The 12948-nt window shown below is 39.7% G+C and overlaps 1 protein-coding gene across 1 annotated transcript in view; it reads left to right on the top strand.

Moving 5' to 3' along the window:
* cntnap2a (contactin associated protein 2a) overlaps positions 1-12948 on the top strand; it is a 339851-nt gene that overhangs the window by 317623 nt on the left and 9280 nt on the right. Inside the window, exon 23 of the mRNA XM_023416970.1 lies at positions 4844-4937. Coding sequence (XP_023272738.1) covers positions 4844-4937 — 94 coding nt within the window. The remainder of the gene's footprint in view (positions 1-4843; positions 4938-12948) is intronic.

Below are 12948 nucleotides of genomic sequence, written 5' to 3'. Positions count from 1 at the left end.
ACCTGAGCCAATAAGCATGCAGCAGGCTTGGGCCAAGATCTAATCATGCTGGTGATTGGCTATTTATTGACACAAACACATTTGAGTAGGTTAAGAGACTGAGCTTAAAAATAAAACTAAAGTAAAACTAAAATGTATATCGTAATGTGTATTGCAATTTTCTTTTTTGTTAAAATGGTAAAAATAAAATGACGACTTGGGAGTGCGAATTACTACATTTGAAATTGGATTGGAAATTATTGCATTATGCATTAAAGCCCAAAATGCCAATTTTGTTTTAACCTTCCATCAGCATTTGTAATTTAACCACCCCATTACTATTTCGCTTATATGCTCATCAGAGGCCTTGTTGTAGCTGCTTTCATCTGAGATATAACAACATGAGTGAGAGGCAGCGATATGAGTCAGATGCAATAAAAGTCAGCCCGCTGGTGGATCAAATTCAATTTCCAGGGTAAAAGAGAGAGCTGAGTGTTTACCTGAGGCTGCCGAGGTCTCAATTCTCTGCTATCAGGCTGCAAATCTTAAAGGCATTTAGACAAGTGACTGTTTAGTTTAAAGACATGGCAGAGAACAAGTGAGAAGACAAAAAAAGGCATGAAGTAATGGGAATCTGAGAGAAAAGGGAACGGGAGAGAAATGGAGAACAAAAGCAAAAGACAGAATGAGAGTCAGTGCGAGGAAAAGGTTGAAAGAAAACAGATGTCGTCTTTGGATATAAAAAAAAAAAACAGTAGACCCAAAAAATATGATAACAAATATCACTTTTGTGCATTTATTTTATCTAACTTCATATAATCTTGAGGCTATCTTAAAGGCATAGATTTGCATATGCATACAAATACCTACTGAAACCAGAGTGCAGTGCAAGAAGCGAGCGTTTGATTTTAAAGCAGTGTGTAAGTGTCTTGTCAGGAGAACTCGCTATCAAAGGCATACCAAGGCGAGATCAAAATAAGTTCCCATCTTTCTATCTCTGACTTTTGCTTTCTCTCAACCTCTCGCACACTGTGAGGGTTTAGAGATGAAAGTGAGGAATCCCTTCAGGCATCAGACATCTCTCCTTTCCTCTCCTCTCCTCCCCGCTCCTCTCCACTGATATTGCTTCTGTGGTTGGTATTAGTAGTGTGAATGGCTGGCTAATGAGACAAGACAATCATTCAGTAATTCACTTGATAATAATGGTAAACTATTTATTCAAGTGAACAAAGAAAATTAGCATTTGTTTGCACTTTGCTCCTCCTCCAGATATCATTAAGGAAACAATGTCGCTACTAAAGTAAAAAGTTCTCAGTGTAGTGTAAATTAATTTAAATATATACAGCACATTGACTAAATTAGATTCTTTTTGAGCACATAGTGAGGGAAATAGATTTCACCCATTGTTAAGTTTCTCTTTATCTAACCTCTGATTACTTTGCTTATGTAAGTTTTATGTAACCTAAGCGGCACCAACAGCGCATCAAGGAGAAAATTGTGTTGTCTAAATGGTTCAGTGTAAAGGGAAAGGATCCCAATAATTGCAGTTGTAATTGACAAAGTTTGGTAAAATGAGGTTTCTTCCCTAGTTGTCTGCCTCTGCGGACCTTTTTTGGGGGTTTCGAGACTCAGACCGCCCTCCCTGGCTGCGCAGCCAATTTGTTTTCTCAGATAAAAGTAAATAAGCTGAGCACAATTTAATTGTTCCCCATTATCCCACCCTCCAGTCACTGTGGAAAACAAAACTCACACAATACTCCACTGAGACCAGGCTTTTGGAATGAATCAAATTAGGATATGCTGCATGTGTGTTTGCACGTGTATAGAGAGAAAGAGGGAGAAAATACTCTGGAGGGGTAGGGGGGGGAGAGAGTTTTCTATATGGGAGGACTCTACTGATTCAAACCTGTAAACAAGAACAACTACACACACACACACAGATAGATCTCAGCCCTTTAGTGACAGTCTAGCTCAGCTCCCAGCTAACAGGCCACGACAGCTATTCAGCACATCAATGGAACAAATTTCCAGTAAAACGCACAGTAACAAAAGTCATTGTTTTCAACCTCCCTTGCTCTGGCTGGGGCAGTTGGTGTGCGTTCGGCAGACTGGAGCGTGCTGAGATACAGTTCTCCTGTGTGCAGAGAGAGGGAAGGAAGGAAGATCTTTTATTTCTGGAACACACAGAAACCAATTTGTGGGGTTGAAACACTCCACGTCAGTAGCACTGGCTGCAGCCTTCAAGCTAATTAGAAACTTCAATGAAACAGCAATAACAAGTTAATTATGTTGCAGGGATATTAAAGTCATGTATTCCCTGCCTCCATCACCCTCGCTGCTCTCAAGCCTCCACTGATGTTCTCTGTAAACACGCTGCTGGTTCACTCTCTGTTTTAAGCTCTCAGGAAAAGGCTTTGAACCCACCACAGACTTCAGGAATTGCAGATTGTTAATTAATGTGTGATCATTAATCTCCAGTCGTGGTGAAGAGCTGTTTGTTTAGAGAATCATTTTAGAAGATCACTTTTCAGCTTGCATCCAGCTAAATTAAACAAAAAGGAAAAAAAACTAAATTAACAGCTTTACAAACAAGAGGTTTCCTGTAATCATTTGGTCTGTTTCTGCGAGCGAGCATGACAGCATGCTTTTGGAATAGTCCTCCTATATTTAGGATCTTCTGGTTGGTATTTTTGAACAGGTGTATTTGGTACACCACTCAATATGAGGATTTTCATGCATTTTCTCTAAGTTGATAACGAATGAAAATAGTAAGATGATCATTTAAATTGGACATTTTAAAACTTATTGTAGCGCCCTTAGCAGTTCTTGAACAAAAGCATACTACTGACACCTACACTCTCTAGGTTCAGAGAGCTGGATATAGTTATTTAAATGAGAGAACATGAAGTTAACAGTTGACAATTTATTGTCTCACACAGGTAAATTTTTGACAGTGTATGACACATAAAAATTATGAAAAATAGAGCTCTTTCATGAAAAACTAAATAAAAAAAGTTCAAATAAAAGTGTCCGTCCTTCTTTATTAGGAGGTAAGAGTTCAACTCTGTTCTGTGGTGTACGTGTAATGATCTGAAATGTTCAGTTCACTACCCGGGTAGATTTGTGTGTTATTTCCTTATCTATGTCAATGAGTGAAGTGAGATGATCTCTGGGGTTCTTCGGAGTGGATCCCACGGCTGGCCACACGTGCACCGTTCCGTCCAAGTCGCTCGTCCTTCCTGGCTCGCCACCGAACCTCCACAGGCTCTGAATCTGAATCAGTTCCTAATCCGGCAATAAAAAAACCAATCTACACTTAGAGTGCAGAAAACATATACATTACTCTCTATTCAATCACATGACATCATTCTACTTTCACTTTTCACTCTAAATATCTTCCATATCTATACCCAAATGCAGGATATACAGTATTCAAATCAATTTAAATGAGTCTGTATACATTTACAGTACAGTATAAGTATTTTTACCATGACTATTATTCACCATGAACTTATATTTTAAAATAAATGCACTTATTTATCTTTTTAACTGCAGCATACATCTCTTTTTAACCTTTTTAACTGTAAATTAACAGTATTAAGCAACTCTTTTGAACCAACATAAATATTTAAACAGCTTCAGTGCAATAAATCACATTATGTACATCTCAGTTATCAGAAAACAATATTTATCACAACCTGGCACCATATCAACACAATTATGCATTATGTGCTGTCTCTATTTCTCTCGTAAATGTCAGTAGCAACACGTTAGCTTACCCAGCTAGACTGTTAGTACTCACGTTACATATTACAGGTAATACCTGAGCTAGCATAGCGCTAGCATCACTCGCGGCTAGCGTTAGCTTCGTGCTAACTTAGTTAGCGATCTTTTCAAAGTCTGTTTTCACGGTTCACAATGATACAGAGAATACCACGGTGGGTTCAAACATTAGGACACATTCCTGTAACCCCGATAGGTTTAATAAAAGTGTCTCAATGAAAGGCATTTTCACATAACAAGCAAACAACGAGGCTTAGCCTCTTAGCATGTAGCAGCCATGCTTACCGGAGTCCAACAGAGGGCATACACGGTTGAAGCAGTTCCTCTCTCTCTCTCAATAACTCACAAGGCTCTCTCCTAATAAACAAGAGATTTATCAATACACTACGCGGGGATTAATCATTAATTTATGAAGTTTACATCACGTTTCATACCCAAGTTCGTCAGCTCACTCAACGAGCGGCGCTCTCGGTCAGTGTCTCGAGTGTCTCAGAACGAGCGGCGCTCTGCGTGGCCGTGACAAGAATACTGGGCTGGTGCGCCACCATGTGGTGGGCATGGTAAACTCTCCTAAATTACATAAATGGGTTTAGTATCCATGTGGGTTACATTATGTTAAACTTTTTTTTATTAAACGTTTCCTAAAACACGTTTAGTATATTCACATGCCAAATGATTGTATATGTGAGCAGCCTAATTTGTCCTGGCTCTAACATGTAGTGACTATGCCTTCAAATTAAGGCTGTAAGAGTTGATAAAATGCACTGTCTTTGAACTATCTTTGCTCATGATTCGTGGGAGTAATATAAGGGTTTGTTAACAGTGGTTATTTAGAGCTTTCTGGGTATTTTAAAACCACAAGGGGGAGCCATTGAGCTTTTGATACTGCTGTGTAGCAGCTTTACAATCCCTGGCAGCAATGAATTACCATTTCTTCTTCATCATCTTGGTTATTCTGCTTGATGTGCTGATGCAGGTCTGAGTCTGGGTCTTTTTTAAAATGCTGTTGTCATTAATTTTAGACTCTCTTTAAAATGCAGATTCTAATAGATCTCACTCTCTCTCTATCCCACTGTTTCAGTTGGATCATTACCCCCCAGTCAGCTACACCCTCCCAGACGCCTCAGACACACAGTTCAACCTGGTCAAGACGCTGTTCTTGGGCAAAGTCTATGGTAAGTGTGTCAGCTTGTCGAAGCCTTTTCTGCTCGCGACTCTGTAGAATTCAAATGTTTTCAGCCACGTTCACACTGCACAGAATGTTACTATATGCACACCATACCAATCTGACCCCAGCCTATCATGGTTCTTTTTTAGCAGCTCTTTGACTCATGTGCTCAAGTGTCTAATCTTTCTGGAAATAATTTTATAGTCATTTGTCATTTAGACTTTCAGGAAAGTTAAATATATAATAATATTTTATAAATATAAAAATTGGAACTCCGAGTTTATCCACTTGGGTGAGATGAGACAAAAATAATCACAGGTTGTCTGTCACAGGGGCAAGTCAGTTGTCATTGCTCCTTTCCAGAAGGAAAAGCCTGGACCAGCTGTGCAGCTGTTGTCATTTCTATGTTCTTTATATATGTGTTGAGCTGTATATTCTGTATATGTGATCATTATACTCTATACTATTCCATTTCTATCATTTTTTGCAAAGTTAAACCATCTCAAACACAAATATATAATTAAATGAAAATAAATAAACAGTTAAATCACATCAAGAGTAGAATTAATTGGGGCGTCGTGTGGCATAGTGGTCTAAGCAGGCGCCCCATGTGTAGAGGCTACAGTCCTTGCTGCAGCTGGCCCTGGTTCGAGTCCCGCATCGGATGGCCTTTACTGCATGTCATTCCCCCTCTCTGCCTCCTCATTTCCTGTCTCTCTCCACTATCCTGTCCAATAAAGGCACAAAAGCCCAAAAACATATACTTTAAAAAAAAAAAGAGTAGAATTAATTTACAGGAAGTTAACACACAAACAAAATCTCCCCCTCTGCTACTCAATAGACAAGAGGCTGTAATTACACATTGAGTCCACTAGAGAATGCCAGAGGATTGCTGGAGGTGATTAATGCAGAATTCCCAGCTGCATCCATCTCTACTTATATGGATGTCTTTGCACATTTGTGTCTGATAAGCCTATGAAATCTGACAAATACTATGTTAGGACATAACCTGTCTTTTTTTATCATTAAAATTACCTTGGTATTTGGTTGTTGAGCATTAAGCTCTCCAGAATCCCCACAGTATTTGACTGTCAGACTAAACCTTTTGATGTTAGTCAGCCACTATTTTGACACATCACTCATAGAAACTACTGGCACTGACGCTGATTAAATTGTGATTCATGATGTTGTGCATCAGTGTTTTTTCCACTGGACTTATTAAGGTTGTAGGTCTTAAGAAATCCCCACATAATTCTCCCCAATGCCTCAACAATTGATTACCCTAATTACGCTCATTATTAATAGCCAATTACCTTAACCAATTTAGTTTCTCCTAAGTGGTAGCTGTGGTTTATTGCTCGATTTTGGTTGGTTTTATTAGCTTCTTTAATTAGTTATAATGTACCTAGATTGTATCTCATTGAATTGAACCTTGCTGCAGCTTGCTCATTTCTGTACTATATTCTTCTTCTTCTCTTTTCCCTTTCTCTCCTCTCATCTCTTTTGTCCTCTACCTCAAGTGGTGCGAAAGTCAGTGAGGTTGAAGTAATGGCTGACTTCACTTACCAGCCAGAACTATCGACTGCTACACACAGACCTCCTGGGAATACATGTACACACACAAAACACAGTCATCCATCTTCGCCCAACTAACACAGCATAGATACTTAAAGGACACACCGGACAAAGTCACTTCATTGGGCAAAATAGTACCAACTCTTATAGTCATCCCGTCATATGCATCCTTACACTTTACTCATTAACAGACTCAACTATTAAGTCTAAACATTATAACAGAATTATACATTTGGACAGAGCAAGGCATATTATATAAAAGGTTTAAAAGAGAAAGGGAGTGGATGACAGAAATATTGTGATCAGAGAGAAGGACAAAGCAGTGAGAACAAAAGCAGACATTGGATTTACACTTCTCATCAGATCTGTTCCACTTCTGTGTTGGGACCACAGAGACAAGAGAGGCTGTCAGACAGCAGAGCTATCAGATTCTCTATTTCTGGGAGACAGAAACACTCTGTGTTTGGAACAGGAAACACACACACACACACACACACACACTGATCACAGCGACATCCCCTCTATCACCTCACAGCCTGCTGATTGTTAGCAGGGGCAATGCCAGAAGGATGGCCAGGGGTGAAATCTGGCTGGCCACCCCTGGTGCCTCACACCTACTTGAGTCAGAAAGTGATAGGTGGTTTTCAGGCTTTTTAGCATTGTGGATGGATTACTGAATTTTTTTGTTGGTGATTCAATAAAGCAACCCTAAAGAGTGGCAAAGTGACCACAAAGTGATGCAAAACAACCACAAAGACAAGCAGAACAAGATGCAAAATTAATATCAAAAGAAACAAATGATGCAGTGCCATCATTGTTTGTGGTCTCTCTGTGTCCTCTTTTGTCTGGGTGTCTTGCTCCAATGTAGGAGGAGTGGGGGACCTTTTACATGTCTGTGTTAATAATTAATTATGTTTAATAATGCACATATTGTTGTCAAAACCCAGGGCTTTAAATATGGGTCTGAATACATTTTTACTCATTTTACAAAAGCGCTATTCTTAGTGGAATCTGTGCCCCAGTGTGTGTGTATACTCCCCGTTGTGGTATGGAATAAGTTGAATAAGTTGAATAAAGCAGACATTTAAAATAGAGAAATACACAAAAAAAACAAGTGCAGATAATCTTTCCATAATGTAAAATGTCTGTTCTTTTTTAAACTTCTTTAACTAACCCAGAATGAGGGGGAGCACAAGGGCGGAGGTAACGAGACACAAGCACAACACATTAGACCGTGCAGGTAATCACAGAAATGGGAAACACACTGGAGCAAGAAGTAAAGCAACAATAGACAACTAAGGAAAATGGTTTTAAAATAAAACAGGAATAGAGTCCAGGAGTCAGATGCAGTATAACATGACAGACTCAGGTATAAAAATAGATTTAGTGAGATTTTTCTCACTAATTACACACTTAGCATCTGTTATATTGTCCTGCAGATATGAGGCCTGATCTTGAATGTCATAGCAATGGTTAGTGTTAGACCTCAAATGATTAGTTAATTAATCAATTAGTTAATCAACAGAAGGTTAATCGGCACCTACTTTGACAAATTTCATTTCAGTCAGTTAATTGTTTTTCATAGAAATTCCAAACACTCCAAACACATACTTGTGGCTTCTCCATGGTGATCATTTGCTGCTTATTCTGTTTGATATTGCTGTAGGTTGAATATCCTTGTGACTGGCATTTTGATCAATTTCTTGGTATTTTATGGACCAAACAGTCATTCAAGAAAAAAATGATCAGATTTATTGATAATGAAAATAATCGTTTATATACCTGCCAAGCCCAACACTTCTAATGCAGACTGAGGTGAATGTTTTATTCCTCTAAAAACTGACAACATTCTAATCAAAAAAGGTTGAATGTTTGTTAAATAGTAACCAACAATAATGTTGTGGTCAACATATGCCACTCTGGTTTTGTAAGTGTGTATAATGTTTTCAGCTAATTTGTTGTAGCCATAGATTCTATATAAAGATGGACGTAACCTCCAAGACATCACCCAGAGGTTTTTTTAAGCTCTGAGTGAGCTGCTGCGCCATCGCCATCTTGGCAGTGCCCGACTCTGCCTAACTCCCAGCTAATCCAAAAAAGGGGAGAATAATGGCACAGCTGGGCGTCTGGCTGCCTTGCTCAAAGGCTAACCCGAGGTTAACTCATTTGCTGGCTAATTAGCTAGATAACAAGCTAAGTGAACAAGCCAGGTATGGTTTCACTCGCCTCAAAAAACAGGAGCACAGACTGTTAGTCAATTAACCACACAGCGAGTCAGATCATTTTCTCCAATATTTGCATGAAAAATTCTCCAAAAGGCACCAGCACCACAGTCACAGCAGAGAGGTATTATTATCTGAGGTGATGCAGAGCAGACAGCTAGCAGCTAGACACGGAGCAGTTAGCCAACTGTGACGACCCCACCTGTCACTCAAAAGCCACGCCCTCAATTATGCATACTTTTAAGTTTAAATAAGATTGAATTAGGTGAACTATATAAAAATTTACTCCTGTGCAGTTGTCATGGAGGGGAAAATTAGCTATAGAGACCAAAACAGTTTTTTTGTACCAGTCCGTAAACATGTTTATTTCTGCTGTAAAGTTGGGCATTTTAACATGGGAATTCACTCACTTTTGGAGCGAGCCTCTCAAGTGGTCATGAGAAGAACTGCAGCTTTTGGCACTTCAGTGTTAGCTTCATTTTTGCTGCTCACTTGTAGCTGTCAGTGTCAAACTCAAATTCACGGTCATGAGATTCGCAGTGATTGTTCTGGTAATTGTCCTAAATTAGTATTGATCATGAAGCACAAGAATGATTCAGAAACATGCAATATACTACTGAAAATTCTACAGCCTGATGTGTGTGTTTGAAGGTTACTGTATCCTTCCTTCAGTACTTAACAAAAGCATATTTATACATATAGAGATGCACATAGTGCCCCTGGTTTTTTTTTTATGCATCCGTGTGTGTGTGTGTGTGTGTAGGTGTAGGTGGGTGGGTGAGTTGATGTATTACGTATGGGTCCGTCCTCCCTAGATCTCTGTATCCCAGTGGAATAGATGGGGGAGATGAGTCATACATCAGCCAGAGCAGCAGGCACACTCCCAACCCAGTTCTCAGAGCTACAAATCTGCCTCTGTGTGTGTGTGTGTGTGTGTGTGTGCATGCGTGCGTGCGTGCGTGCGTGCGTGCGTGCGTGCGTGTGTATGTGCCTGGACTGTATGTGAGTGTGTCTATCCAAGGGAATAGATTCAGAGCCAAAGGCAGAGAGAGAGTAATAGAAATAGTGACACTGTGAAAGTGCTATCAGAGAAAGATGATTATAGCCCAGAGGGCTGGTTATAAAGGACATGTGCATCACTACCACACTAAAATTCTGATTTCTCTCTTGTATTTTTTAGTCCCCTAGCCTTTCTTGAAAATGTCGCTTCCTGTGGGTGCTGCCAATTATTTTACACAGGCTTTAAGGCTGTTATTTGTATTCAGTGATCTTCTCTCAGGTTCGGCTTTTTCATTTTAAATGGGGCCTTTTTTTCACTTCAAACACACACTGGCCCTCCAATGGAGTGAGTAGTCGCTTCCACCAGGGCATGACATGACCCAACTGTCTTTCTTGTAAAGTACTTAGTAATCGTAAAGAAAACAGCCCTATGAATAAAGATTATTAGTAGTATTGAAAATGATATAAAAACTGCAAGTGCATACATATTCATCTGAGCATACATAAGTACACTATTAAGATTTTTACTGTATTTTAACAGCCATTAACTGTCAGTGTGTCTGTACAAGTGAAGTTTTGCCAGCTCCATAAGCAATGAATGTCATCATTGCATGTCTTGATCTGTAACTGAACAATTTCTCTCTCTGCTTTCATATAAAAAGATTTGAACTGAACATGAGCATGTTTGAAATACAGAGTTTGTATGGTTAACATATAGTTTGTCAAAGGACCTAGATACCTGAAATGTTCTGCCTGTTATTAATTGATTAAAAAATGATGAGCAGGTCATCACTCGCTTCACCCTTCTACATCAAATAGAGCAGATGCCCATGGTGTGCTGAGGGAGGCGTTTGCTTGAAACATCATTGCATTAATAAATCGTTTCGCTGGGCTGCTGTCCTGCTGCGGATGTTTTTTTGGGGTTTCTGTTTTTGAAAACTGATCACCCAGCATTACGTAGTGGAGATGAGTTTGTTGATGCCTAATTACAGAAAGCACAAATCATGTAAACTTTACATTACTGTTGACCACTGTCCAAATCATGCCATGATGAAGTTAAATCAATCTTCTCCCTTCCAGACAGCCACTGGCTCGATGCCTGTCTTTTGTGTTCTTGCCACCAGACGTCTTGACTCTGATTAAAGCACTGATTAACCCTGATGTCGGATGAGACTGAAAGCACAGAGGAGTTTTCTCTCTTATCTGTCTCCAAGCATTGTATCTCTGTGTGGTGATTCTATAATCTCTATAATCTAAGTGTTCCTTATTAATCAAGATGAACGTACCTGTACATGGTCACTGCTTTGTGTGTGCACACAAGGGTCTCTGTGTTTAAGGATGACATCATACCATCTTCCCTGCCTATGACCACTAGTTGTACTTGAGACTGGTCAGTCCGGATCCATGCCAGTGTGGATCCATGTTCCTGGTTTTCTCCAGCTGCTTCTAGCCAGAGTGGGGGTGGGACTGCACTGCAGAGAGAGTGCAGGAGGGATGGAGGGAGGGAGGTAGAGACAGAAAGAGAGGGAGAGAGATAGATGCTTGCCAATGTGGTGCTGTGTTAAAAGATTTCCTGTAGCAGAGAGGAAGAACGAGGGGAAGAAGAGGAGAGGAAGCTGGTTTGGCTCACAAACTGTTTACAGACACTAACGCAAACTTCACATAGGTAACTACAGTTGTGTGCATGTGTGTTTGCGCGTGTGTGTGTGTCTACACCTGTGTCTTCATCTTTATGTTTTAGTGCATATGCATGAGTGTGCAATGGTTGCTAATGTAAAATGTAAATTGGATTTGCAGGTAAACATGAGAAACAGAACCTTTCTTCTTCGTGATGTCCTCATAGATTGATATGAAACCACATTTTTTATGCCTTTCAATTTAAAATTGGAATTTTCCACACCTTGATTAGCTGGATTGCAGGCAAATTACACAGAACTCTGGTGTGTATCTGAGTTAAAAGAAATAATTAGCCTTCATAGTGTGATATTAATAATTGGTCTGCTTGTTGCTGCATCTCTGTTAAGTCTGGAAGAAGCTAGAGGTGGTAGTGATGTATACACCTGCAAGTGTGCATGTGTTGTGTTAAGTATGGGAAGGTGTTGCAACCACAGGTTTATTTTCCATGTCTAAAACTAACAGTAATACATCTGCTGCAGCTCTTATCTTTTTATCTTTTATCTTCTTGTTTCTCGTTTATCTTTCACGTCTCTCCTCCTCCCTCGCTGTCTTTTTCTTAATTCCCCGTTCTCTGTTTCTCCACCCCACACCTCCTCTCTTTACATGTTTCTATTCACTGCAGTTTATGTCACTTTGGTTCAGTTCACATTGATTTTATGACAAGACAATCCTACCACCAGTTGAGAGGAGATCACCACATTCACAACCGAATGCTATTTAATAAGTGTATGAGGATCAAAAATCAAAGAGGAAAAAAAGTTCAGGTCCATGAGATTTTTTTGCTTCATACCAAACTTTCCACTGGACATATACTTAGAAGAAGATATTTACACCATGGAAATCATGAATATCAATATCGCTCAAGAGGAAACAAGTGTAATTTTAAAAATAAATACACAAATTCCACAAATAAATAAAGCATGAGGAAAATGTCTTTCTTGCAGTATATCTAGGCACAGTTTGTTCTCTTTCTCACTCATGTTTTGTCTATTTTTGTCCTTAATTGGTTTATTTTTATTGCTTCCTTTCATTTTTTTTAACATTTCCGTGTCTGCCTCTCTCTCTCTCTTTCCTGCCTCTCTGTCTCTTTCCTTTATTCTGTTCCTCACTGTGGTACATCAGCCATGACCAATGTGTGTTAATGCACGTGTGTGTGTGTGTGTGTGTGTATGTGTGTGTGTGTGTGTGTATACATGCATGTGTGTGTTACTACATGTAACATTTGTTTTTCTGGTACAAAGGGTGTGGTAGGTGGCTTCACATTAATATTCTTTTGATGTGTCTCAAATGCATCTTACTTTCATTAACACCCCCCTCCCCCTTTTCTCTCTCTCACCCCAACATCAGCTTCCATTTGTTGCCATGGCAACTGTGTTTGATCTCCTCTATTCTGCCCCTCCATTTGAGCACCCTTCTTGTCACCCCATTTCTTTCCCACTTTCCCTCTTTTTTTTCACCCAGATGCACACACACACACAAACACACACACACAGACTCTTCTCTCTTTTCTCCTCCTTGTCCTGCTCTCCTACCCCCCCCACCCCA

This window comes from Seriola lalandi, unplaced genomic scaffold (genome assembly GCF_002814215.2).
Source record: "Seriola lalandi dorsalis isolate HSWRI2012SDOR001 ecotype SW California unplaced genomic scaffold, Sedor1 jcf7180002054570, whole genome shotgun sequence".
NCBI classification, from domain to species: Eukaryota; Metazoa; Chordata; class Actinopteri; order Carangiformes; family Carangidae; genus Seriola; species Seriola lalandi.
This window is presented reverse-complemented; position numbering and strand designations above follow the sequence as displayed.